Here is a 25,264-nt window from a genome sequence, read left to right on the forward strand (position 1 = left end):
AATAGATTCTGCCAGAAGACATTCTGTTCAATCTCTTCCAATTCCCCTCCTCCTTTTTTTGCCAGTAAAAAGACTCCTAGATACCATCCATTGTGCTAAGGAGTCTTCAAAATCTTTCTTCCATTGCTCTAAAACTACAACTGCCTTTAATGTCTTGTAACATCCCACAGAAACAAATTAGCATTGCTTAATTCAAGACACAGCATCCTCTTGGTTTCCATTTATACTACAGAAAGCAAAGACACTTCAGACAAAGGCATCCCCACCAAATCACAACAGGCCCCACTATTCAGCTGCAAGTTATAATATCCCCTCCATTATAATCTGAAAGCTACCATGTTCTAATATTTTATTGCAGACATCGTAGTTGCCAAAGTGACAGTTAATACCACCATTCAAAACGTCGTTTACAGATGCTCCTAGAGCAGCCAAAAGATTTATCCAGCCAACAAGTATAAACTGCACCAGAAAAGATAATTTAAACATTTCTAAACAATTCAGAAAAGCTATAAAGTAGTCCACTCTATAAAACCAAAGCTGACCCTAAGTCATCAGAGTAAACACTAACAAACGAGCATTTCACCGGCAGTCCACACTGCTTGAAACATGATGTCAAAAGTTTAAAGTTGCATTGAGATTAATTACAAATTCACTCTTACAAATTTCCTAGAACAATTTTTGCAGTGTTTCCTTAGTGGAAAAACCAGCAAATCTCAAACGAAAAACAATCTGTGGGTTTCAACAAAGCAGTGAAACACTTGAAGTTGCTAATAAACCTCATGTCAAATCAACTGAAGGCTAAGATTTCATTCTGAGAATCTTTATTAAAACCCAGTTATGCAAGTCTCAGTTTTGCACCAAAAGATGACAGCTATCATAACTCACCTCGTGTTTCCCCAAGCATTGCCTGCAAATATAAAATGGTGGAGAAAAATCAAAACAATTGGAATATGATCACTTGGTTTAATCAAGCACTTGAAGTTCAGCACATATCCTAAATATGCAAGCCTTAGGTGTTTTAATCTCAACAAGTAACCTTTTCAAATCTGAGACCAGAGCACACAAATTTGCTTTTCAGGACCTTTTGAGTGTGTTGCAATACAAATTGGAAAAGAAAGAGTACTTTTTAACAATAAATGATAGCTTGTACTTAGAGAGGCAACAAGGCAATTATATTGATGTTTTGGCAAATCTAAGTTTAAAGTTAGTTAAAAGGTAAGTGAATATAACTATGGTAAATGATTAGTCAACTAAAATTCTGTGATGGCTGATTGTCTCCACCTCAGACAACATTTCAGGATAACCAGCAGTATTTGCCAAAGCACACTGTCAGAATGCAGAATTACAAGAACCAAATTTCTTGAAATAAGGAATTTGTTGAGGAATCAGTGTGAAGGCCAGAACCAGGGTCTTCTCTGTACTAGCCCCCACTTGGTGCAATGAACTCCCAGAAGAGATCAGGGCCCTGCAGGAAAACAGTGCCACAGGGCCCACAAATCAGAGCTCTTCCACCAAGCCTTTGGTTGAGGCCAGTGAAGTAACACTAACCAGAAGCTCCCTCCCAATCACTAATAATGCCCAACAGAGACAACATGGGGCAATGTTTTCCATGATATATGGACATGTGAGACAACGCTTAGGGCTGAATAACTAATAGTTCACACATTTATGACCATTAAATGTTATTCAAGTTCAAAATGTTATAAACAAAAATGTTAATGTATTCTGTATTGTTATATTTAAAATGTTACAAGTCTAAGAAATGATGTTCTATGTACCATGAGCTATGAGCAATAAACTTTTACAGTAAACCGTCCTGAGACGTATGGGAAAGTGGTATAGAAATGTAACCAAATAAATAAAATAAATGACAATATACTACGGTGGTTGCAATGTAAGACTAAGGTAAAGGTAAAGGTATTCCCTGTGACCCTTGGGGTGACGCCCTCTAGCGTTTTCATGGCAGACTCAGTACGGGGTGGTTTGCCAGTGCCTTCCCCAGTCATTACCGTTTACCCCCTAGCAAAAGCTGGGTACTCATTTTACCGACCTCGGAAGGATGGAAGGCTGAGTCAACCTTGAGCTGGCTTCTGGGATTGAACTCCCAGCCTCATGGGCAGAGCTTCAGACTGCATGTCTGCTGCCTTACCACTCTGCGCCACAAGAGGCTCCTAATGTAAGACTAAGAGTAAGGAAATCCATGTTTAAATCTCTACTCAGCAACGACAATCACTTGGGCCAATGAATAAAAAATGTAAATATGAAATGCAATCAGACAAAAGGTGTCATTTTAGATTTAGAGTCTATGTAACAGACTATGAATCTCTGCCTTTTTCTCACAAATCCATTTAGTCATTTTAATTTAATTTTAGGTTTAGGAAACTGCCTCTCGCATAACAAAAATTCAGCAGCAGTACACACATTCCAGTGAAATGACAGAACAAATGTGCCATGTCATTCACGCAGACTGAACTGTCTAATTTCAAAGCATATTTTTGTACTCACGTTGGAATCAGAACCTGACAGGGAGGGCAAGGCAATGCAGTCTGAATAAAAGCAGGCTCAGATGACTGTTCCCAAGGGCCTGCAGGCTGGTGCTAAAAGTAAAGAAATAAATGTATTTAGGTACACCTATACACACTAATTACACAACACATACTACATTTATGGCTAAAGTCAACCACTAACATACAGGAAGTCCAGAATTATTTCTTCCGCCACAAGAAGCATCAAAGAATACACTAGCCATGCTTCTAATATAATAACAATAAAATACCACCTATGATGACTAATTGGTTACTGATAGCACCATAATATGATGGGGATCAGTTCCACCCTGGGGGCAAAAAACACTAGTTCAGTAACATCTAAAATAGGGAGCAGGTGACATCTGCAACCCAGCCCGCTAACTGGTGACGCACAAAAGGATAATAATCACATCTTGCTCCCCTCCAGAGGGGAACTCTTGCTCTTGGCCCCTTTAAAATGCTATCAGAATCACATTGCAGGGTTGTTGTAAGGATGAGATTATTAAATAATCTACAGATCTAAATGTCAAATCAAACATTAAACATAACCACTTACCCAGAACAGATTCCCCCCCCCACATCATTTATGAAGAGCTTTAAAAGATTTTTTTTTGGGGGGGGGGTGATAAAGATGGTGCTATAAATTATGCAGGCAGTTTTAGAACAAGAAATTCCTGAGTAAAATTTATAATATGCTTCTTTCTAATCCGACAAGATAAGGCCTCTAAAAGATTAATGCCATAAATCAGTGGTCCCCAACCTTTTTATCACCGGAGACCTGTCAACGATTGACAATTTTATTGAGGCCCGGGGGGGGGGGGGTAGTATATTGCCAAGGGACATTGCCGCCTGAGCCCCTGCTCCACTTGCTTTCCTGCTGGCGCCCATAACTTCCTGCTGCCCACTGGCGGGCGCTGCCAGCAGTATCTGCGCAGTGCCACGCCAAGGGGGAACCTCAATCATGGCGGCCGCTGCAGAGCACCAAAGGCGAGCCGGCGGCAGAGTGGCAGGGCAGCCCCCGAGGCAGCAGCCAGGGAGGAGGACGAAGAGGAGCCGCGGCCCAGTACCGACTGATCCACGGATCGGTCCCAGTCCCCGGACCGGGGGCTGGGGACCGCTGCCATAAATGACGCAGTGAATACTAAATTCATCCTGAATTTTGAAAGCATAGGCCACACAAGTAGCCACACAAGTAGCATCACCACATCATATATTCTCTCTCTAAAAAGAGAAAAGAGAAGTTGAAACAAATGGAGGAAAATATGAGCAAATCAAGATTACCGAGTAGTCCTGGGTATGAAAAATTAGAGATTAAAAAACAATAGATTCCTTTAGATTTCTAAGAGGGCAAGAAAACGCTTTATTGTTATTTGATTTTCTTAGTCAAGCAGCACCTGTAAATCTACCTCAACCAACCCTTCCTTTCCAGCCGGCAAGCTAAGGTAAGTGTTGCCAGCTTTGGGTTGGAAAACACCTGGAGACTCTGGAGGTGGAGTCGGGAGGGAGTGAGATGGGGGGGGGACTTTATTGAAATATAATGCTATGGATTCCACTCTCCAAAGCAGTCATTTGCTCCAGGGGAACTGATTTCTTCAGTCTGGAGGTGAGCTATAATTCCAGAGGATGCCCAGGTCCCACCTGAAAACTGGCATCCCTAAAGGGCGGGGGGGGGGGGGAGACCCACTTTTCAAACTCTTTTCAATAAGCAGTGTGCTTGTGACTTGGAACACTGACTCACCAGACCAGATTGCTTCACAAGTGCTTCATCGTGGCAAGCCACTGGGCAGAAGTGGCTGCACCTTTCTAAAAGCTTCTTGCAGGGCTGACGGCAAGGAGAGCAGGGGCCAAAATGGCAATTGTGTTTCTCTCGACTGGGATGATGGCAGGTTGGCGGCCGCCTACAGAAAAAATTAGCATGGTTGAAGATTAGTACCTTGGATTGCAATACAGTTACTCAAAGAAAGCAAAAGAAGCAACATGCTGTGGTGTGGTTATTTGAAAATGAACAAGTGCAACTTTAAATATTTGTGGAAATGTATATGTATATCTGCTGTCATACCTGAAAGATCCCCAGCACTGCTACATTGCAAACAAACAAACGAATAACAGAGCTCTCAGGAACCAAACTCTGTCAGTCTCACCTACCTCACTGGGCATCTGCTATAGGGAGAGGAATAGTAGGCTATTATAAGCCACTCTGAGACTTCTTAGGGTAATAAAAAGCGGGGTACAAAAAGCTCCTCTTCTTCTAGATTTTAGCAGTAGGAAACCTATGCGCAGGACTGAGACTGCTAATAAACCCCCATAGAGCAGTGAGGTAAGGACGGATTTCTCCCAGCTGGGCTCAAAAACTAAAATGTTTTTCAGAAACAGCTGGGGACCAAAGGGAAGATGCATCCAGCTCCCCTCTCAAAGTTGCCCATGATAAATTGTAAAAATGTTCCCACCCTTCTTTCAGGACCCAGGCTAATCGGGGTTTCCTGAATGGGTGGGAATTAATTTTTAATATATTTTTAAATGTTTTTAAAAACATTTAGTGTATAATAGGACCATATTTGGTCATGTCGACATGCCTGCCCTCCTAAAACGGCCAACGATGGGTCTACAGGTGGTGGAAAGGGAAGGGGCCCCAGGTGGGCGTGTACATGACTATGCTTCCCAACCATATTCTGCACAATCATGCTGCTTCTGGTGTTTCTTGAAGCCTGAAGAATTTTTCAGTAAAAAAGTTGAGAAAGGTTGATGTAGCGGTTAGACTATGATTCGGGAAACCCAGCTTTGAATCCCTGCTCTGCCATAAATGTTGGCTGGATAACCTTGGACCAAGTTGCACAAGCTCTGCCTGACCAAGAGGAAGAGGAAGAGGAAGTTCTTATATGCCACTTTTCTCTACCCAAAGGAGGCTCAAAACAGCTTACAGTCGCCTTCCCTTTCCTCTTCCCACAACAGACACCCTGTGAGGTGGGTGAGGCTGAGAGAGCCTTGATATCACTGCCCAATCAGAACAGTTTTATCAGTGTTGTGGCGAGGCCAAGGTCACCCAGCTGGCTGTATGTGGGGGAGTGCAGAATCGAAATTGGCATGCCAGATTAGAAGTCCACACTCCTAACCACTACACCAAACTGGCTCTCAGGAGGGTTGTAAAATAAAACGGAGAACCCATTTTGTTGTGGATCTTCAATGAGAAGAAAAGTGGGGTATAAATGAAGTAAATAATAAAATTAAATAAGTACCTCAACGCATTTTATCACAGATAAATGTTTTAAGGGCTGACCAGGGAAAACTGTCCAGAAATTTGAGGAATGATGTTGTAGCTTTGGGACCAATACTGCCTGTCGATGCACCTGTTGGATGGCTTACCTGCTCCACCAGTATATATTTGTAAATAAAAATATTATAAACCCCACAGATGCTCCTCTAAATAAGACTTGAATACTACACTGGATATTCCCATCAATTAGGAAAAAGAGGAGGCATTAAACTACAATATAGTGGAATGATCAAAAATAAAATCTATCAACTGTGATAGCTGAATCCAGATGATCTAGCACAAGCTGCCATAGAATTATCTGAATACTGGCTATAAAAATAGTATGTACGCCTAAAAGTAGTACAATGAGGGACCATTTGCTGTTAAATATGCTATATCATTCTGTGTTATAATGTGATCAAGTGGCTCCACCTACTGGGAACTGAAACACTAAGGAACCCATCTGGTCACTACAAAGTTAGAGGCCCACCCCCAGCACTGTATAGCAGTTCTGTTGCTAACTGTCCCAATGCTATTAACTTTCAAAACAAAGCTTGCTTATGTAAAAGATCACGCTACAAATAAGTCTGAGTCTTCTACTCTGAAAACAAAAGCCACAGCCAAAAAAATACTTGGGCAATAAGCATAGAGAAAGGAAACTGACCAATCTGCCCAACATAAAATCAAAAGGTTTGCAAATCTTTTAAACCCTTCATATTAGCAAGTAAAACTTACGAGACATCTGAAAACTAATCTGACGCCTGTGGCTCTTGAGTTTTTCATGCCATCCTTACCACGCCATGCAACAAACTGCTTTTGAAACCAGACGACCATCAAAAGCATTTTGTAACACAGCCATGCAGTTTACTGTTCAAGAGGAGGGGGAAAAGTGGGCTCACTAACTCCATGGGTGTTCCTAACACTGATCTCGAGAACTCAACCTGGTACATTTTAGAATACATAATGAATTTCTTTTTTTACTATACTAACCTGCAAATCTCTTTGCACCTGGGAGGTTTGGTGGTCCGTTCTCTACCACAGGGCACTTTGAGAACAGTTTTGCCACAGTTGCACTTCACGTCTACAGTCTCGGGACATGGGTAGCAGCTGCCTAAAATGAACAGTACAAATGGATTGCTTTAAGACAGGGGTAGTCAAACTGCGGCCCTCCAGATGTCCATGGACTACAATTCCCAGGAGCCCCTGCCAGCGACTACCCCTGCTTTAAGAAAAGATCTGCAATCATCAGAGTTCTCTAAACACATTTAACAGAATCTGCATCCAGAGACAATTGGGAAGGGCAATTTTAAAATTCTAAAATGGATGCTTTGCTACTATGCAACTTATATTAGGGATTCACATTTGAAAGTAGCAAGCTGGTTGAACTAAAACCCATCCTCAGACAGCCAAAGCATACTAGAAACAATAAGTGTGATACACACTGCCACCATTAGCATATTACGTTCCTCAAAGCTGTAAGTGCACTTGCTCCACAACGTTATCATAAAAGCCATTAACAACCTGGAGCGGGTCTCAAATGTTTGCTGTTATTTTTCTATCTCATCCCCCAACTCAAAAGGCTAGAAACATTTAAAGAAAGTCAATTTTTTCTATCTCAGACCCCAACTCAAAAGAAAGTCAAGAGATTTCCCATAACAACTGCATGGCAGAAAATTTAAAAGCACATCTTGTTTGATAAGCAGTAAATAATCCATAAGGGGGGGATTTCCTCCTCATTCTTACCTCGGTGGCAGACCGAAGGGCACTTGTGATTCCGACACCCCAACGTTCGCCCGCAGACTTGATCACACGGAGGGCAGTTTCCAGGGCAGCACTGCAAATATATGTTTTGAAGTATAAAACTTCTTGTCAGTTAATGACTGTCTATCTACCAGGAAGTCAGCAAGACTTTTAAAAATGTATCTGAGATGCATTGGTATTTGCATTTCCCCTCTGCTCTAATCAAGTTGATACATTGTACCTCTTCATCCTTTACAACACCCTTTTTACTAGCATAACAGGACTCAGATCTCAAGTTCTCGTCTACTGATGAAGGGGTCTTTGACTCTCAAAAGGTTGGACTCTATGCTGTTCCTGGACTCAAATCTAACTGGTATTTGTGAGTTTTCTTGTAATAATCTCACTGCTTTTCCATTAAAGACAAATGTACATACTTAGGAAGTACATAGGCCTCCTCCCTGTCTCTTCCCAAGCAGTCTTAAGATTACAATATCCAGTGCATACACAGAAGACATAAATCGATACAAATGGATGGGATCCCGAAATAAGATGAATCCAAAAGACATCAGAATGCCATTGCCTAGTGCCTACAAGTTGCCACTTCAAACCAGTCCAACACATCATCATAGATATTCACCATCCCAAATTATAACACTTTGTTTTCATAGTTCTCTCTTTGCTTAAAGATAGCGCTCTATTTCAAGACAGCTTCTTACAAATAATAAGCCATAAACAGATGCCAATTTCATTCTCAGGCAATACAGTTATAAAATATTGAACTTATCCACCTGCTTATCCTCCAATTTGATGTATGTCATCATGGGTCAAACAATGGCTTTCCTGGACAAACAGGTCAGTCCCAATGCAAAAGAATAAAGAGATACAAATCTGCCACTGAAAACCACAATACTCAGGAATCACTGGGCAAACATTTTCATCTCACTGGGGACCCTGTTCCTGACTTAAAGGTCACAGTTTTCAAACAAAATGTGTTCAAAGGGAGACTCCAGCGTGAAACTATCCAACTAGGATTCAATAGGAGGCTTCACACTATGATCTGGCTGAACAATGACATGGGATTTCTTATTCATTACAGCAAAACTGGAGACACCCCACCCATTGCAGACATTAACAACCCTGACCTGGATAGCCAGGTAAGCCTGATCTTGTCATATTTTAGAAGCTAAGCAGGTAAGCTAGTATGTGGATGGGAGACCTCCAAGGAACACTAATGACAGAGAGGCAGGTAATGGCAAACCACCTCTAAAGTCTCTTGCTCAGCTGTCAGGCAATCCTAGGATCTCCTGGTTACACAACACACATTAACTAGCTTAGCATAATTACTGCATAGTTCTTATGCTCTTCTTGCTGGATTTCAATTTTTCATAACTACATTCCAACCTGTATCTTCTGCATTTCATGGCCCCTTGAGCCTACAGTTTGCCATTATGTCTAAACCAGCAGACAATGAGCTGGAAAGCACAGTTTGCAGAGCTGCACTATAGGGCAAGCGCAATATTTACAGCACCATCCTTAGCAAATCACATGCTACTCAGTCCCTTTATGTCAATGGACTTAGAAGGGCATGACTCTCTTTAGGATGGGGCTGATAGTTTGCTAGTTCAGACACTGGTTTTGCAGGGAGGAAAAAAGGAAGGAGAAGAAAGGAGAAAATGTGTTAGGCGCAGGTGGTTTGGCTTTACTTCGGAACCATTAAATAATGCAGGAAAAAGAAAAACAGATGATTCCTAACCAAATTTCTTTCCCAAAGCAAATGGAAATTCAATACAGAAGGATGAAGAAGTCATATGTACTATAGCTGCAAAATGAATAGCAAAACAGCCTATGTTGTATGTCAAGAAAATTTGCTGTGCCTTTCTCAAAGGGACTTAACTGAGTACATTTATTTCCTAAGGCTAGAGTGACAGAAACTAAAATATAGTGTTGGTGTATTTTTGGTACTCGCCTTTCTCTTGCACTGATGTTTCTGACAGTCACGAATTTTTGCACATTTTGACTCGCAAATATATGGCTTATGGCAGGGCATCTGTTTCATGTGCTTTCCACAGCGGCACTGCTTTTCAACTTCCTGGGGAAAACATGAATGGAAGGAAACCAAAGCTGAGAATTCTAAGCAAAGCCTGACCAATAAACATGCCTTAATTCTGACAACAAAATTAATGGGTCAAAATGTTAACTTAAAGGCCTTTAGGAGAAGTAGTGCATTTGATTATGGCAGCTGAACTGCACAGATGTTTCCTAATATACCATGTCAAGAGGCCTGATGAAAAATGGAACAGAAGACTATGGAGCGGCAAGTGCAGAAGGGAGGGCAAGCTATAACGAACCCAATATAATGATCCCCATTTCTGACAAATAGCAGAGGAGGAGATGAACCAGTTTCAGGACCATGCTATTTCACAATACCGATGGAAATCCACTTGCCTGAGAGTTCTTAGGCACAACATATGTAGCTAATGACTAAAGGAATAAAGCCAATAAACTGTTTACCTCCCCAACATCAATTTAAGACATACTCTTAAGTAGAGAGGGAGCAGAACTACAAAATACAGAAAATCAAGCACCACTAAGGACAAAAGAACAAAGTTGGAAAGGCATACATTGTCAAATAGGGTAAAATGGTATTTTAGAACATGCAACTGGCAGTCCAGACAGTGGTAAAGGACATAGGCAGGGGAAGACGGACCAAGCATAAGCTAGATGGGACAGGTACTATCTGAGCTGCACCCCACCCCCACCCTGGGATCCCAAATATCTGCTGTGAAGTAACAAAAAGAACACATGCAGAAATGCAGAAAGAGAAATGTTAACCTGTCTACAGATTTCACAGGGACCTCGATGGCAGCGCTGAGAACATCTATGGAGCTCACATTCAAGGACTTTGTCACAACTGTCTCCGCAGGTAGGTACATCCTCCGTACATGGCAAAGAAAATTCTAAGACAACACCAACACAACAACAACAAAAACACCCTCTATATTGGTTGCTGCTGTTTAACATGCAGGTGAAAAAAGATAAGCTTTATTTTCCTGTAACCTATTCATTTCAAATGGGGGGGGGGGCCCTCAGGAAGTTGCATCAGGAACAAAGCTAAATTAGACTTCTGACAACTTTACAACCTTCATGTCTTTGATCTAATCTGATTAAGCTACATTTAGCTTGTTTTTAGCCTACTTTATTGCAATCTGTGAAAAAGATGACAACTAAAATCTACCCTATCAATTCACCTAAATGGCCAACTGTATGTATACCAATGAATAGGCAGAAAATACTTGCTTGATTTTCCACATGGGCAGAACCTTTTGCCAGATCTAGGACATTCCCCACAGGGTCCAATATGACAAACCTGCTCACAGGCATGATAACCACAGGGTAAGGTTTTGCGACAAACCTGGAGGAAGCAGGAGAAAGAAATTAACTCACTTGCAACTGCTTTATATACAACAAAACACAATAGGAAGGAGAAAGGTGGATTTCTCAATGCTGAGAAGATAAGCTACATCTTAACTAAAAATATTACTCCTTAATACTTAAGTAAAATTATATTAGCACTTTCCCCAGGAGTAGACAAGAGGGTGCTTATCATCTTATCACGAGCAATCATATTCCCATCTATTACATTGTTAACACTTTCAGTTTTCTAACTAAGTGCAAAAATTATAACAGAAAACATGAGTAAGAATTAAAAGCTTATAACTTTGCCCAATGCAAAGAACAATGGGACCAACAGATACTTCATTCAGGATCACAATGCAGCACAATGCATATCAGCAGTTCAGTATGTCAACACTGAGACTTTCTGGTGACCCCACTATTGAACCCAAATATTCATCCTCTGTGTAGGAAACAGCCTCTCCATTTATATCTTGTGATAAATTCATCAAATTTGTGTGTCAAAGAGCCTATTTTGGATGAATGGAATTTTTTAAATTAAAATTTTAATGTAATCAACCATGTACTCTAGTGCCAGATATGAAAGTCGAAACAGAATATGGTATACACAGTTTCAAGCTAAAAACAACAGAAAATACTGTTTATGGCTATGAATAATAATTTTTAATACAAAAGCAATTTGCATTGTGGATTTATTGCTTGAAGTATCAAAAAATGGGATGTATGGTGTTTAACAAGATACATTTTGGCTACAAGCCTTCATCAGTATAAATCCATTCACAAGGTTCATCAAAATTCATTCATCCTTTTTTGTCAAAAAGCATCTAATTTTAGCATTGGCCACAATTAATCTAATGCAGGGATTATCAAATGTGACACAGACTTAGATTCTCCGAAAGGTTACAAACAATCTAGCTGCCCAGGTCCATGTTGCGTTTGATTGTTCCTGAATTAGGTTCTTTGTAGCTAATGTTAAATTTAGATGCTTTCTGACAAAAAGCATGAATGAATTTTGATGTACATGTTGAATAGATATTAATACTGATGAAGGCTTGTAGCCGAAACGTCTGTCTTGTTAAACCCCAATGAGTTCCACTTTTTGATACTTCAAGCGATAGGTCCACAATGCAAACTGCTTTTGTATTAATAATTGCATAGCCACACAAAGTATTTTCTATGATATGAAAGCCCAACAGCCATGCAATTGCTGGTGACTGTGCATAGGGCTGCTGGTGAGCTCACATACCGCTGGGATTGCATGGAACAGTCAATCATATATAGCCCTCCGCTGGAGAGGGGATTATAAATAGCCATCACAATGTACATTACCATGGCAATTCAAGGAAGGGTTGCCTGTACGGAGGTAATGGTTCAAAGCAATTGCTACTTTCATTCAGTCCTGGCTAAGCCCACCAATAAAGAGTGTTGAACATCTGATTTGAGACAGGAATAAAATTACTAGCTTTAAGAACAATGTGACCCTCTTTTTGCCTCACATCTTAAAATTCCCTTATTATTAATACACAAGGTTATTCACAGAGATCCTCTAGCTTCCCCATAAATGAAAGTTCCATATATTTAATGACAAGCTACAAATGACAACTTCTAAGGAAACTTACCTGATCACACTGCCACAAAGGGCTGGCACAAAGTCTTTCTGCTACTTGCCTTCCACAGATGCAGCTTTGCTTGCTAACTCTTGGGCAGGGTTCACAGTCTCCTAAAGCAAGGTGAAGTTTATGAATCGCATTCCACCACTCACACCAGCAAAGTTACCAAGCTATGTAACAAATAGCAAGGACCCCTTTAATTCTACAGTAGGGAGAAAAGCAGAAAACACAAATCTCTCACAATCTTAGACAACACACCTGGATGGCAAGACTTCTCACAGCTGTGCTGTCCACAGGGCAGTTTTCGACCGCAGGGCAGCTGGCACGACCATTCTTTTGTACTGCACCTCCGTGGCACTGGCTTTGCCTTTTTACAGTAACAGGTTGTTAAGACCATCTTGGGACAAGGCGGACAAGGGCCTACAAAAAACAGCAGAAACAGGATCAAGAAACAGACATTCCTATACAGTGGGCTTTCTCAACCAGGGTTTCATGGAATCCTGGGGTTTCTTGACAGCCCTGGGAGGTTTTCCTGAATGGGCGGGAATTTTTATATATGGTCATGTTGACCCCCCCCCCCAAAAAATGGCCAATGAAGGGCCTAGAGGGGTGGGAAGGGGGGCACTGAGTAGGCATGTACACAACTATGCTTCCCAATCATATGCTGCACAATCACACTACTTCTGGGGTTCCTTGAAGCCAGGATAATATCTCATGGGTTTCTCAATGGTAAAAAAGTTGAGAAAGGTTGCTATACAGGAATCAAACTTAATTATGGAAGTAATAGCAAGGACCAAGAAAATCAAGTCTCCACTTAAGTATGAAGCTAGTTGAGCAATTCTGAGTCAGTTACTCTTTCTCAATTTTTGTTTAAATTTATCTTAGAGCTTCTATACTGTCCCTCATGACAGAGTCTTGAGGTGGTGCACAACATATATGTGACACGACACACTGGTATAAAGATCAAAATACATAAATATTCAATAGAAGCATATAGTTCAAACATACTCAACAACATAAAAACAGTCTAGAAACATCAGTTTGTGTTAATCATGTTGGCTGGTATTAATGCTGGCCCCAAAGAGGGATGAGGGAGGAGGGGTGTAAAGGGTAAGGGGGGCCCAGCTATATTTCTGCTTGCCTCAAAGCTCTGACTTGCAGGCCCGCCAGAATTGCAAGTTTCTTCAGGGCCCTGATCTCCCCTGGGCACTCATCCCACCAAACAGAAGCCAGGACTTAGTATACCATGCAGGATTGTTGTGGGGATGAAGCAGTAAAATCCTATGTATGCTGCTTTCAGCTCCTTTTAGAAACAATGTAGGAACTGTCCATGTATATAATCCATAGCTCTTTAAACAGCTATCATCTTTAAGCTTCCACTTACTGATAAATTTCCATCTAACCTGCTGGAAAAGCAAGCTCTCTCCAATATACCCACATACTTTAAAATCCAGGCAGTCCTACTGTTTGAAACAGTTCAATTACAGTTACCTTATGCTGTCTGGGACCTGCATATTTGAGGGCCTGCCTCTGCGTAGATATCCCCTGAAGAGCTCTCTGCACAGCAATTCCAATCTGCTGGTGATCCCCAGCCCTAAAGATGTGCACCTGGCCTCGACCAGCCTGGTGAAATGAGCTGCTGGTAGAAAGCTTTCCAAGTTCCAAAGGGCCTGCAAAATGGTGTTGTTCCACCAGGCATTTGGTTGAGGCCAAGGGTAACAACTCCAACATCTGTATGGGCCCCACCAGTCCCACACCTGGGGACTTTACCTAGGTTGTGTGCCCCCATCTTGAGCCAGGCCGGATAGAAGAACACTACCAACAGTAGACTTTGGCTCATTAGAGCAATGATTCTTGAACAGATTGAACATGGATTAAACTGTAAATTGATTGACTGACTGACTTATTGAATGAATGAAAATTCCATACCAGGATGGCACAATAGCAGGCACTTGTGTCCACAGGGAGGCTTGAAGTCTCTCTCACATACTTGGCCACAAGAATGTGGAACCAGCCAGGGGTCCAGAGCTGGATCCTCCACCTTTCCACAATAGCAGTAATATCGAGTGGGGATATCCGATCGCTTGTACTCAAACCTGCATTTTGGACTAGAACAGGGAAGGTATAAAAGAAAAAGAGGATTCGCTGAAATTAAATCTGAGCACCCATGCTTTATTGCAAATACTGACTGGGCCACTTGCAATGATGAAGCTACAGTTGCAACATGCCAGCATGAGTGCTAAACACTCATCTGTAATGCAGGTGGCAGACTTGGCTCTCCTAAGCCCAGAGTTTACGAACAAAATGCAAGACTGAAATTGGAAGCCCGACACTCCCAAAATTCTATCAATGGCAACTGAAAACAGACAATTCAGCAAGGCTTATCTATATTGCAGCACAAACATTGCAATGCTTTTTTTCCTTGGGGACTCCACTACGTCTGTACCTGCATGCCTCTTGGAACTGGACCATAGCATCCATACGCTGAGTGCATTTGGCTAGCAGTATGGCGGGGAATTCCGAAAGCATCAGTAGAACAAGAACCTCATAGAACTTAGGGCACGCCAATTAACCTCATCTCAGGTGTGGTGGCGGAAGGTCCTTTAATGTACGCCCTGCTATGATTAATTGCCAGAGGCATGATTCCCCTGTATCCACATCTCCCTCACACACATACGTATGTATGTTTTTGGATTTATTTTAGCCTAGTGAAATTGTGGACATATAACATTGAATGAGCTTTCTGTCTCCTTGTTTTCCTCTGTGAAATCTACATTTAAATCAAGACTAGACTGTATAAATTTTGCTAGCAATTTTTTTTTAACCACTGCTTAATTTATTATTGCACAGATAAGTTCCAGTTTCCACAGGTTAAAATTTCTCCATTGTGGTTATGGATATTTCAAATAATGCTTTAAACCTACTGCTCAGTTTTTCCACGACACAAAGCTAGCTTTCCAAATAAACCTTTAAAAGCTCACCATGGCCACTGATAATCCTTCTTTCCAAAATCATCATCAGTCAAAGAAGATATTAGGAAAACGCTATCCTTAGCCCATTTCTGAATGCATGGCATGTGAAAAATGCAGAAACATCCAGAGCAACTCCAAACCTAGAAGACAGAAAGGATGAATTTCAGACCTTTCTAGGAAATTGGTTTCTGATTTAGTATACCCAACAAGCACAAAAAATTGAAATTGATTCCATTTGGTTTTCTGTATAGTTGCAGAGTAGCACAGCGGTCAGCCAAGTTTTATTTGTTCAATAGATTTCTCTGTTTTTCATATGTGATCCCAGTTGGCTAATGGATTTTAAATACACTAATCCACAAGAGATACATCAGAGGCTGAACTCTATGGATGTGTTCCACTACCAGAGGAACTTTATCAGAAGGAGCTTTTCCGATACCTAGAATCATAGAACCACAGCATTTGAAGGGGCCATACATGCCATTTACTCCAAGCTCCTGCTCAAATTAGGATCAGCCTAAAACATCCATGATAAATATCTGTCCAGCTGCTGCTTAAAGACAGTTACTCTGACTGTAAAAAATACTTTCCTGGTATTTAGCCAGTAGTATTCTACAGGTAATTTAAAGTCATTACTGCAGATTCCATCCTCTGCTGTCAACAAGATCCATTCCCTGCCCTCCTCCAAGTGACAACCTTTCAAATACTTTTAAAGTGAGAGGCCCCCTCTCAACCTCCTCTTCTCCAGGCTGAACATATCTCACGCATCAAAGGCTGCTTCCATAGAAGGAGGAAAAATTATAACAGATTCTCTGCAGGATCCAACCCAATATGAAAAATTAAGATATCAAGTTCCAGATGGCAAGGATCACACAACACAGTAGGTCTACGAAAGGGACATCTTATGATATTTCCCAATAGTCTCTAGAAACAGGCTCTGAAAGAGGCATTGTTCCAGGGCTGTCATTTGGAGGTCCAGCTAGATTTTAACCACATAAACATTCTCTACATAAACCACATAAAAATTCTCTACAATTGCATTGTTCACTGGACATCAAGTTACAGCTGACTTATGGTGACCCATGATGTGGTTTTCAAAGCAAGAGACCTTCAAAGATGGTTTGCCATTGCCTGCCTCTACACAGTGACCCAGGATTTCCTTGGTGGTCTCTCATTCAAGTACAAACCAGGGCCAGCTCTGCTTGACTTCTGGCATCTGATGGGATCGGCCTGGGGCACATTGCCTTTATTCTGTAACTGACCTTGAGTCTCAATGAGAAATGTAAACTATAAATAAATAAACTCTTTCCAACCTAATTTGGGTTCTGCTGACTGGGGTAATGCATTTAATATGTACAGCTCTGTAAAAGGAGCTTTTATAGCAAACCAACCTAGAAGACTCAGTTATATGGGGGGGGGGGGGGTGAAATCCATAATCACAACAAAAGGCAGCAGTGGTTGCGAATTCTGCAACAGAGCAAAATTCACATCACTACAATTACATTTTAATATTAAAATTACCACTTGCGCTGAACTAACTGCTCACTCCAGATGAAAAAATACCTAAATTAAAAAAATCTTGCCTCACTTCCTGAAAATATTTAATGTATATCAAACTTTTGAAATGGGAAAAAATCCAAGGGTAGGGTGGAGATACTCTTGAGGGAGTTCTCTTTATATGTCTTCTTTTTGGCTGAGGTATCAAAAGAGGAGCTGTGCAGAGACCCTTCTTAGTTGACCAGAGATATTCAATTTAGAAAGAAGTGGTACTACAACACTCTTGCAGTATACACAATACTTACAGCTTGGTTTCTCTTAACTGAAGCAATACAAATCAAGCATGTCATTGCTCCAGACTGAAAAGCCTCGTTCATGTATTGCCTTGTGCGCTCCAATTCATGTGTGTCACCATCTTTGAATAAGAGAAGATTACCATTATCAGCAGCAGCAAATAGCATTTTAGCAAGTTTTGCAACTTTTAATGGGCTCTACCACTCTTATTCAATAAGCACTGGTTAGCCAAAATCAACATTCCTGTGCTAACCAGGATAGCATATAAATACGGAAAAGGGCAGCCTAGAAATACAAAACAGTGTAAAGTTTAATTAAGTTAATTAACATATAAGACTTTACCAGTTTGATTAGTGTAAGTTGTAAATGTTTTAGCCAAAATCTTCCCATGTTTTCCTTCAGCATCATCGTCGTCATCTTCAGATGAGGAACTAAATTGGTCTTCAACAAGCCTTTTAGCTGCCGCTTGATTAGCCCTCTTAATTTCATCGAATTTCTTCTGAGAAGCTAATTCTGTTTAAAGAATTAATAATGCAAGCATTAATGAAGTTTTGTCAGTAGTGCCCAATACTATGACAATATTATGTAGTGCCCAATATTATGATAATATTATGACAATTCCCGAAAAGATATTGGTCAAATATCTAGCCAGTTGTTTTAAAGGTCAAAAGCTTTAAAGCAAGCCCATCTGTACCACAGGCCAGCTACTGTAGTTTCAATTATCTTTAAACAGGGGTTAAGCCCACTCCCCTACCTGATTGGTCCTCTGGGGTGAATACCACCAAGGAGGAGGAGGAGGTCAGGGGCAATGCACAGCCTACCTGATCGGTCCTCCTGGGTGAGTGACACCCCTGAGGGCCAATCTGTGCATCGTCCTTTCCTCTTTGATTTTGTCTTTATATTGTTTTATGATGCGAGGGTCATGCCACCATTAAAAATACGATTCTTCTTTCCTTGCTGCTATTCAGCATATTACTGAAATGGTCAGCAAACTGTTTTTGCTTCTTCTCTTTCTACAAATCAGTAAGAACTCCCACGCTTCAGAAACTAGCCATGTGTTAAGTGTAGCTCTATGTGACCAGCTGAGTAAAGGCCACGTGTCAGTTTCTAACCATTTGATCAGTGAAACTGAACCTTGACAGTCCTTCCCTACCCTGAGGAAAGGCTGCTTCAGTAAGGGTATTTAGAGAAGAACATCTGCACAGGAGAAGAGTTCTTAAACTATTTTCCTACACCAAATCAGTCCTCCTTTATTTTAATTTTCATTTATTATTATTATTTATATTTATAGACAACCTCTATCAAACCAGTCCTCTCAGGGTTGCTTCCTCACTCCAGGGTTTCAAGCACATCTGTACAAAGGCAAAAATCTTTTCAGGGATCGGCAGGGAAGTGTCATGTGATGTAGAAGGGTAATGAACATAACAGCTTCATCTAGATCAAGGATCCCCAACCTTTTAAAGCCTAAGCGTACCTTTGGAATTCTGACACAGGGCAGTGGACATGATCAAAAACTAGCTGCCACAGGAGGAATAACCAACCAAAAAATGTCAAGGAGTAAGGTTATATTATAACTGTAATAGTAAATGTCCAGCATTTCAGGCAAAACTTCTGGTTAACAGGATGGCTTTTAATATGCACAGCTGACTAAAATCCCCGCTGGTGCCCAAAGGCCCCCAAAAGGATGGTGTCCTGTGTGATAAATAACTTCTCCTCCAAAGCTCTTTACAAAATTTTGCTTTTTAAAGTGAAAGACATTATAAATGAGTAGTGCCTCTCTCTCCCACCCCCCCTCATTAATTGTAACTAAGGGTGTGCAGTTACTGCCCTTGGTTTTTTTCAACTCCACGTTATTGGACCTGAACACATTTCAGGAATCCTGAAAACAGACGGATTCAAATACTGGTAGAGTATTTCGATCCAGGATTTTACAGAAACCCCTAATGTTTTCGGGTCCAAGAGACTCAAACTGGACAATGTGGTGTAAAAAAGGGAAAAAAGGAGCAGGAACCCACTACAAACAGCTGAGCCACAGCTCAGCTAGAGGTCTTTTAGGTCCCTTTAACTCCCGCAGGCCTGGCTATGGCTCTGCTGGGTAGCCCAATTCGAACTGGGCTGCACAGCAGACCCACCAATCAGCTGATTCTGCAGAGAGAAATTTCAAATCCAGCCATGCAGCAAAACTCACCAAACAGCTGAGTCTGAGGAGAGCGCTCAGCTGATTCGATTTTGTTCCCTCCCACTTTGAAGGGGGGAAGCAAAACAAGTGGTTTTAATGGCTGCCAATTGTTTAAACCTAACTTCTTGGTGGGTCTAACTTGCAGCCATTTAAACCGTTTTGTTTCCCCTTGCTTGGAAGGGGGTGGAGGAGTGAAACAGACACTGTTAGGCTCAAAGGAGCAGAGTAGGGATTTAAATGTGGGTCTCCAAGAAACTAGACTTTAATTATTACAACACACTGGCTTCCTAACAGTCTCTAAAGAGGTGGTCTGAATGAAGGATAGTCTTAAGAATGGTTTTTTAAAAATTTGCTTTCTCTGTCTTTCTTACTAGATAAGCCAATAAGAGACCAAGATGCTATCTAATACTAAAGAATAGCATTGTAAGGAACAATTTAAAAACCAAACATCTGGGAGGGAGGAGTATCACTTAGAGCCAAACACACCAAGCTATCATCAATTTACACAGCCCCTTAGGTCCTGCCTACCCACGCGGCAAACAGGAGCTAAGGTGAGCTGACACATCATAGCACTGAAGAGCATCACTGAAGTAATAGCCATCTGGGGAAGCATGCAATCAAAACTGAATGAATCCTATGCTTCCATAGCAATAGCATCCAAGCACAGAACTGAATATCAGATGCAAAATTCAGCACATTTCTATATTTCTCAGACAGATGGATGAGCCACACTCTGATTGAACTCAGAAGGCTGAGGAGTGCCAATCGGATAGTGAAATGAACTAATTAATATTGTTCGGTTCTGTCAAGTTGTTACCGACTCATAGTGACTTTCTGAACAAAGGCCCGCCATCCAACTCTGTCCGCAACCATTACTTTAAGGGCCATTCCGCACGGCCGCCAATGTAGCTAAATATGAGCGCTATCGGAAAGTGCTAAAATGAACAGTGGCAGGTCTCAGTAACGCACACAGCTGTTTTTCTCGGAAAAAAGACTCTCCAACTAGCGCTGTTCTCGTAACGCACAAGTTTCCGGTCTTGCCGGAATTGCAACAAAGGGGGCGGTATATTTCTGTGCTTACTCCTGCCCCTCGCCGTCAATCAAAAAGAACAGCCACTGAACTGTTGTTCGTGCTTCACTTTAAAAACTGTTTTTTAAAAAACCCGAAAACACCTGTAGCAACGCATATTTGTTCATTCGATGTATCAGATAGATCTTTTTCGCTGGCGTGGGAGCTGGCGCTTAATCATTTACACAAGCTTACAGTTTTAAAAAAAATCAGCCCCCCCCCCCTCCCCTGGTGCAATTTCTGGCCAAAATTACGGGCAGTGTCGAACAGGGGGCTGTATTGTGCTCTGAAACTTTACAGACAATTGCTTGTGGAGGGATTTCAGCAGAAGAAGCATCGCTTATTCGTTGCTTTTGCCAGTTTAAGGGGGGGAGGGAAATGGCGATCGCGACGCCGGAAGCTCAGGTCCGAGAGCTTAGGGAGGGACATTCTTGCTACCACTATATTGAGAATGCACATGTCTTTCTTGGATGTCTTGCAGGTTGTTCTCAAGAGTTGCGGGGTTTTTTAGGGGGAATCCACTTTTGTGGATCCACTTTTGTGGATTCCCTGAAAAGCACTACAAAGAAACGGTTTTTGCGGGAGTGTTGCAGATCGCGTATGATGTCGTGCATGTTTAAAAAAATAGCGTTACACAATGGTAAGACTTCAGCAACATTAACGCTGTACGGAATGGCTCTAAGTTTTTGTAAGGTCAATCTACCTCCATCTTTGAGTCTATCTATCTACCTTGTCCTTTGTCTATCTCTTCTGCTTCCTTTACTTTTACCAAGCATAATCATATTTTCTAATCCATCATTTGCATACATCATGTGTCCAAAGTAAGAGAGTTTTTGTTTACAGATCACTGCCTCAAGAGAGCAGTAGGGCTTAATTTGGTCCAGAACAGTTTGATTTAATATACTGAAATGTTAATTGCGCAGGATTTCATTTCAACTTAATGCATAATGTATACAGAACGCAATCAAGTTACCTGGCAAGTTCCTGATAAACAACTGTCCTGAAAGCAATCAACAGCCAGAAACGGAAGACCCAAATGGGGTCCACTCATTTCAGACCCAGAAAGCAGCAGCCCCAAGGACAAGTGGCACAAAAGTTTAAACCCATTGCCACAATTAAACACCCCCCCCCCCGCACACATACACACAGAACCCCACCTGGCTCAGATTTCACCTGGTCCAAATACAAGCTTCCATCATTTAAAGAGCAGTCCCTTACAGACGCCATGTCCCCAGTGCCCGCCTGCCTCTTTCCTCAAAGCGAAGAGCCAGCCCTAGCTTGTCACCACTTCACTGGAGCAGAAGTTGGTGCACTTCAGACAAGCCAGCATTACTTTTGTATCTGGAGGAAAGTACCCATTTGGAAAGATGCTGGGTTTCATACCTACAAACGTTCTGGTAGAACCTGATGGTACCTTTGTGATTAGCAGCCATTTTGTGGTAGTGCTCACGACTGTTCTCTAATAGAAATTGTATTAAATATTTTTACACAGATATAAAAGAAAAAATAAAGCAAAGAACAGACATATTAAATTCATTACATTATTTTTTGAGTCTCCAGCCAAACTACAATCTAGACATGGAATCAATATATACCAAGCATTTCTTCATATTAAAACTGAAGTTATTTCTACATTTTGCTTTCTTTACTCTACAAAACCACAATTGTTTTCCCCACCACCAGTTTTCCAAAATTCCCACAAGAAAGTTGGAACCCCTGATCGATTTGTCCAGTGAACATAAATTAGGAAGCATACAACAACACCCCTCCACAAATGGGCTTCAGATCCCATGTAGTACAGCCATATGCTCAAGGAAATGCCCTTTCAAGAAAAGGGCCTTTGAGTCCACTCTTCTGATAATACCAGGAATAAGGCGTATATTTCCATCCAGGTGAGAGCAGACACCTATTCAAACAAATAAGTATTTTGCTCTAGGCTTGTTCTGGAGATTCCTCTTAGTTTAACCTTGAATTGTGCATTTTAATGTAAAATGGGTTTTAAATGGGATTATATATTGCATGGTATCAGATATCGATAGGAGGAGGAGAAGTTGGTTCTTATATGCCGCTTTTCTCTCCCGGAAGGAGTCTCAAAGAAGGTTTTAATTGCATATATAACGGCCTTTGGCTATAAACATGGAGGGGAAGTAGGTGATGGATGGATAGACAGACAGGTGCTCCGTTCAAAAAATGTAAGAACTCAAATAAATACTTAATAGCCCAAATCCTTTAAAGTGAGGCGGGTTCCGCGGGCTCCTCGCGTGGCCCCCAGCCCAGCCCGCCCCGGCCGGCCGGCGGGAGGCGCATTCTCACCATTGGCTCCCGGGACGCTGCTGGGAGACGGGGCGCCTCCCGCTGCTCGCCCCCTTCCCCGGCCGCCAGGTCCGTTCCCGGCGGGGATGGCTCCGCTCCTCGCCCTCCCTCTGCCGCGGCCACCGTGCCGCCAAGGCGCCTCCATCGTGCCTCCTCCTCGGCCTGTTCCCAGCTGCTGAGGAAACGAGAAGCGACGTGTCCCCCCGGCCAGGCGCCCGCCTTTTGCCTCGCCTGCAAGCCCTTCAGGGAACAAGCGGAGGCGGCATCGGGCAGGAGGGAAGCGGCGCTCACAAACGCCGCCCTTTGCTCGCCACTGCGGGTCCCCGTCGTGCCCGGGCCGAAACTACAGCTCCCAGAGGCCCACGCTGCAAAGATTGAATCCTGCCCCCCCATTGGCCAAGAAGTCAGAGTGGCGCCGGAAGCACTCCCCCGCCCTCTCCTGAGGAACACGTAGAGACCATAGAGATACGGATGGGGCGCTGTGCTGGCTTGTAGCTGCAGAACCGAGACAAGCAAGTTCTTGTGGAGGTATAAGCTTTTTGCACACAAAAGCTTATGCCTTAGATAAAACATCATCATCATCTTTGTTTATTTCCCCAAAGGCAAGGGGCAGGATACACACATTTCTTTGTTTGAGGAAGTATGCATAAAACTTGAATAAAACTTCGTGGGTCTTAAAGGTGCCATTGGACTCAAATTTTGTTCGGCTACTTAAAACCAAGATGGCTACCCAACTGAATCCACACATTTGAAAAGTTTACAAAATTGAAATCTAAAATCTGACTTTAAAATTATTTTTACAATGCCGTTTTTTTTTGCAAGATTTATTCCCAATAGTTCTGCGTGACACAAAAGCTTATACTGTGGGGAAAAAAACCTACAATTTTACCCATCCTTCCCCTAGGACAGGTTACACACATTTGAAAAGTTTACAAAATTGAAATCTAAAATCTTAATATTTAATACAGGAGAGTTCAAAAATATTCAAACATTTAAAAAAGTGGAAGTACAGTGGTTAGAGTTTAATCAATTGCTTTCTAGATTCAGTTCAGAATTTATTAGGCATGTGGAGATGGGCAATCTGCTCCCGAAATTTGAGAATATCTTAATTCAAGCTAAACCACACTTAGAAGATCAAATATATAAATTATTAAGTTATGAAACTGAAGCAGAGCAGGTTAAGGGGTGTATGATTAAATGGATGCAGAATATTGGAACTAACTTCACACTGGAAACATGGGAACATATCTGGGCTAAAGTGCCTAAACTAACAAGCAGTCAAATATTAAGAGAAAACTGGTATACAATGTTTTATAGATGGTATATAACACTTAAAGTAATTGCAAAGATGGCTAAGGGCTATAACAATAAGAGTTGGAAATTTCATGAAAAAGTGGGGTCCTTTTTCCATATGTGGTGAAGATGTGGGACAGTGAATAGATTTTGCACAAAAGTACATGCTGTTTTAGAAGAGATGTTTAACACTAAGTTTCTTATGAGAGCTGAATATATGTTATTAAGTTTGTGTCCAGATCTACTCCCCTCCCATGCCAGAAATCTGTTTTTTATGTTACTACATTGGCAAGACTAGTCTTGGCCAAGAACTGGAAATCTCCGCAGATACCAACTACTGAACTATGGCTGGATAAACTTGCTGATTTAACGAAAATGGTGAAACTAATGTCCATAGTCAACAAAAAGCTAATGGAAGAATTTCAGGAGCAGTGGAGCTTCTATCTGGATTACCTTGCCAAATGAAGCTCCAAACAAGATACAGGGACTGTGGGAGGAAGCCAGCTGGGTGACCTTGGACTAGTCACAGTTCTCAGAGCTCTCTCAGCCCCACCTACCCCACAGATTGTCTGTTGTGGGGACAGGAAAGGAAGTAGATGGTAAGCTACTTTGCGACTCCTTTAACTAGTGAAAAGCAGGGTACAAAAAAAAAAACAGCTCTTCTTCTGCCTGTATGTATATCAGCTCTTTAATCAGTTTGAAGCAGAGATTCTGCTCCAAGTCCACCTGCTGTTTAAAGCATAGTGTATAATCGTCTGTCATCACGATTGTTGGAACCCCAATATAGTGGCATCAGAGACTAGGGGTTCTGTAAATTTATGCAGGTAGTCATGTTTGAGTCCAGTGGCACCTCTAAGACCCACAACGTTTCACTCTGGGTATAAGTTTTTGTGCGTACGCATACTTCTTTGGATAGGGCCTCTTGTGGCGCAGAGTGGAAAGGCAGCAGACATGCAATCTGAAAGCTCTGCCCATGAGGCTGGGAGTTCGATCCCAACAGCTGGCTCAAGGTTGACTCAGCCTTCCATCCTTCCGAGGTCGGTAAAATGAGTACCCAGCTTGCTGGGGGGTAAACGGTAATGAGTGGGGAAGGCACTGGCAAAACACC

General features: G+C 41.8%; 1 protein-coding gene across 1 annotated transcript in view; it reads right to left on the reverse strand.

Annotated features, from left to right (window-relative positions):
- Positions 1–23,237, reverse strand: part of NFXL1 (nuclear transcription factor, X-box binding like 1) — a 64,299-nt gene extending 41,062 nt beyond the window's left edge. Inside the window, exons 1-15 of the mRNA XM_077301904.1 lie at positions 22,864–23,237; positions 17,645–17,815; positions 17,314–17,423; positions 15,524–15,654; positions 14,472–14,650; positions 12,801–12,962; positions 12,552–12,652; positions 10,816–10,930; positions 10,351–10,475; positions 9,485–9,607; positions 7,522–7,612; positions 6,769–6,889; positions 4,267–4,426; positions 2,506–2,597; positions 886–907 (exon numbers count right to left, since the gene is read on the reverse strand). Coding sequence (XP_077158019.1) covers positions 886–907; positions 2,506–2,597; positions 4,267–4,426; positions 6,769–6,889; positions 7,522–7,612; positions 9,485–9,607; positions 10,351–10,475; positions 10,816–10,930; positions 12,552–12,652; positions 12,801–12,962; positions 14,472–14,650; positions 15,524–15,654; positions 17,314–17,423; positions 17,645–17,815; positions 22,864–23,008 — 1,848 coding nt within the window. The 5' untranslated portion in view covers positions 23,009–23,237. The remainder of the gene's footprint in view (positions 1–885; positions 908–2,505; positions 2,598–4,266; positions 4,427–6,768; positions 6,890–7,521; positions 7,613–9,484; positions 9,608–10,350; positions 10,476–10,815; positions 10,931–12,551; positions 12,653–12,800; positions 12,963–14,471; positions 14,651–15,523; positions 15,655–17,313; positions 17,424–17,644; positions 17,816–22,863) is intronic.
- Between the last annotated feature and the right edge of the window lie 2,027 nt (positions 23,238–25,264).

This window comes from Paroedura picta, chromosome 10 (assembly GCF_049243985.1).
Source record: "Paroedura picta isolate Pp20150507F chromosome 10, Ppicta_v3.0, whole genome shotgun sequence".
Classification (NCBI taxonomy): Eukaryota; Metazoa; Chordata; class Lepidosauria; order Squamata; family Gekkonidae; genus Paroedura; species Paroedura picta.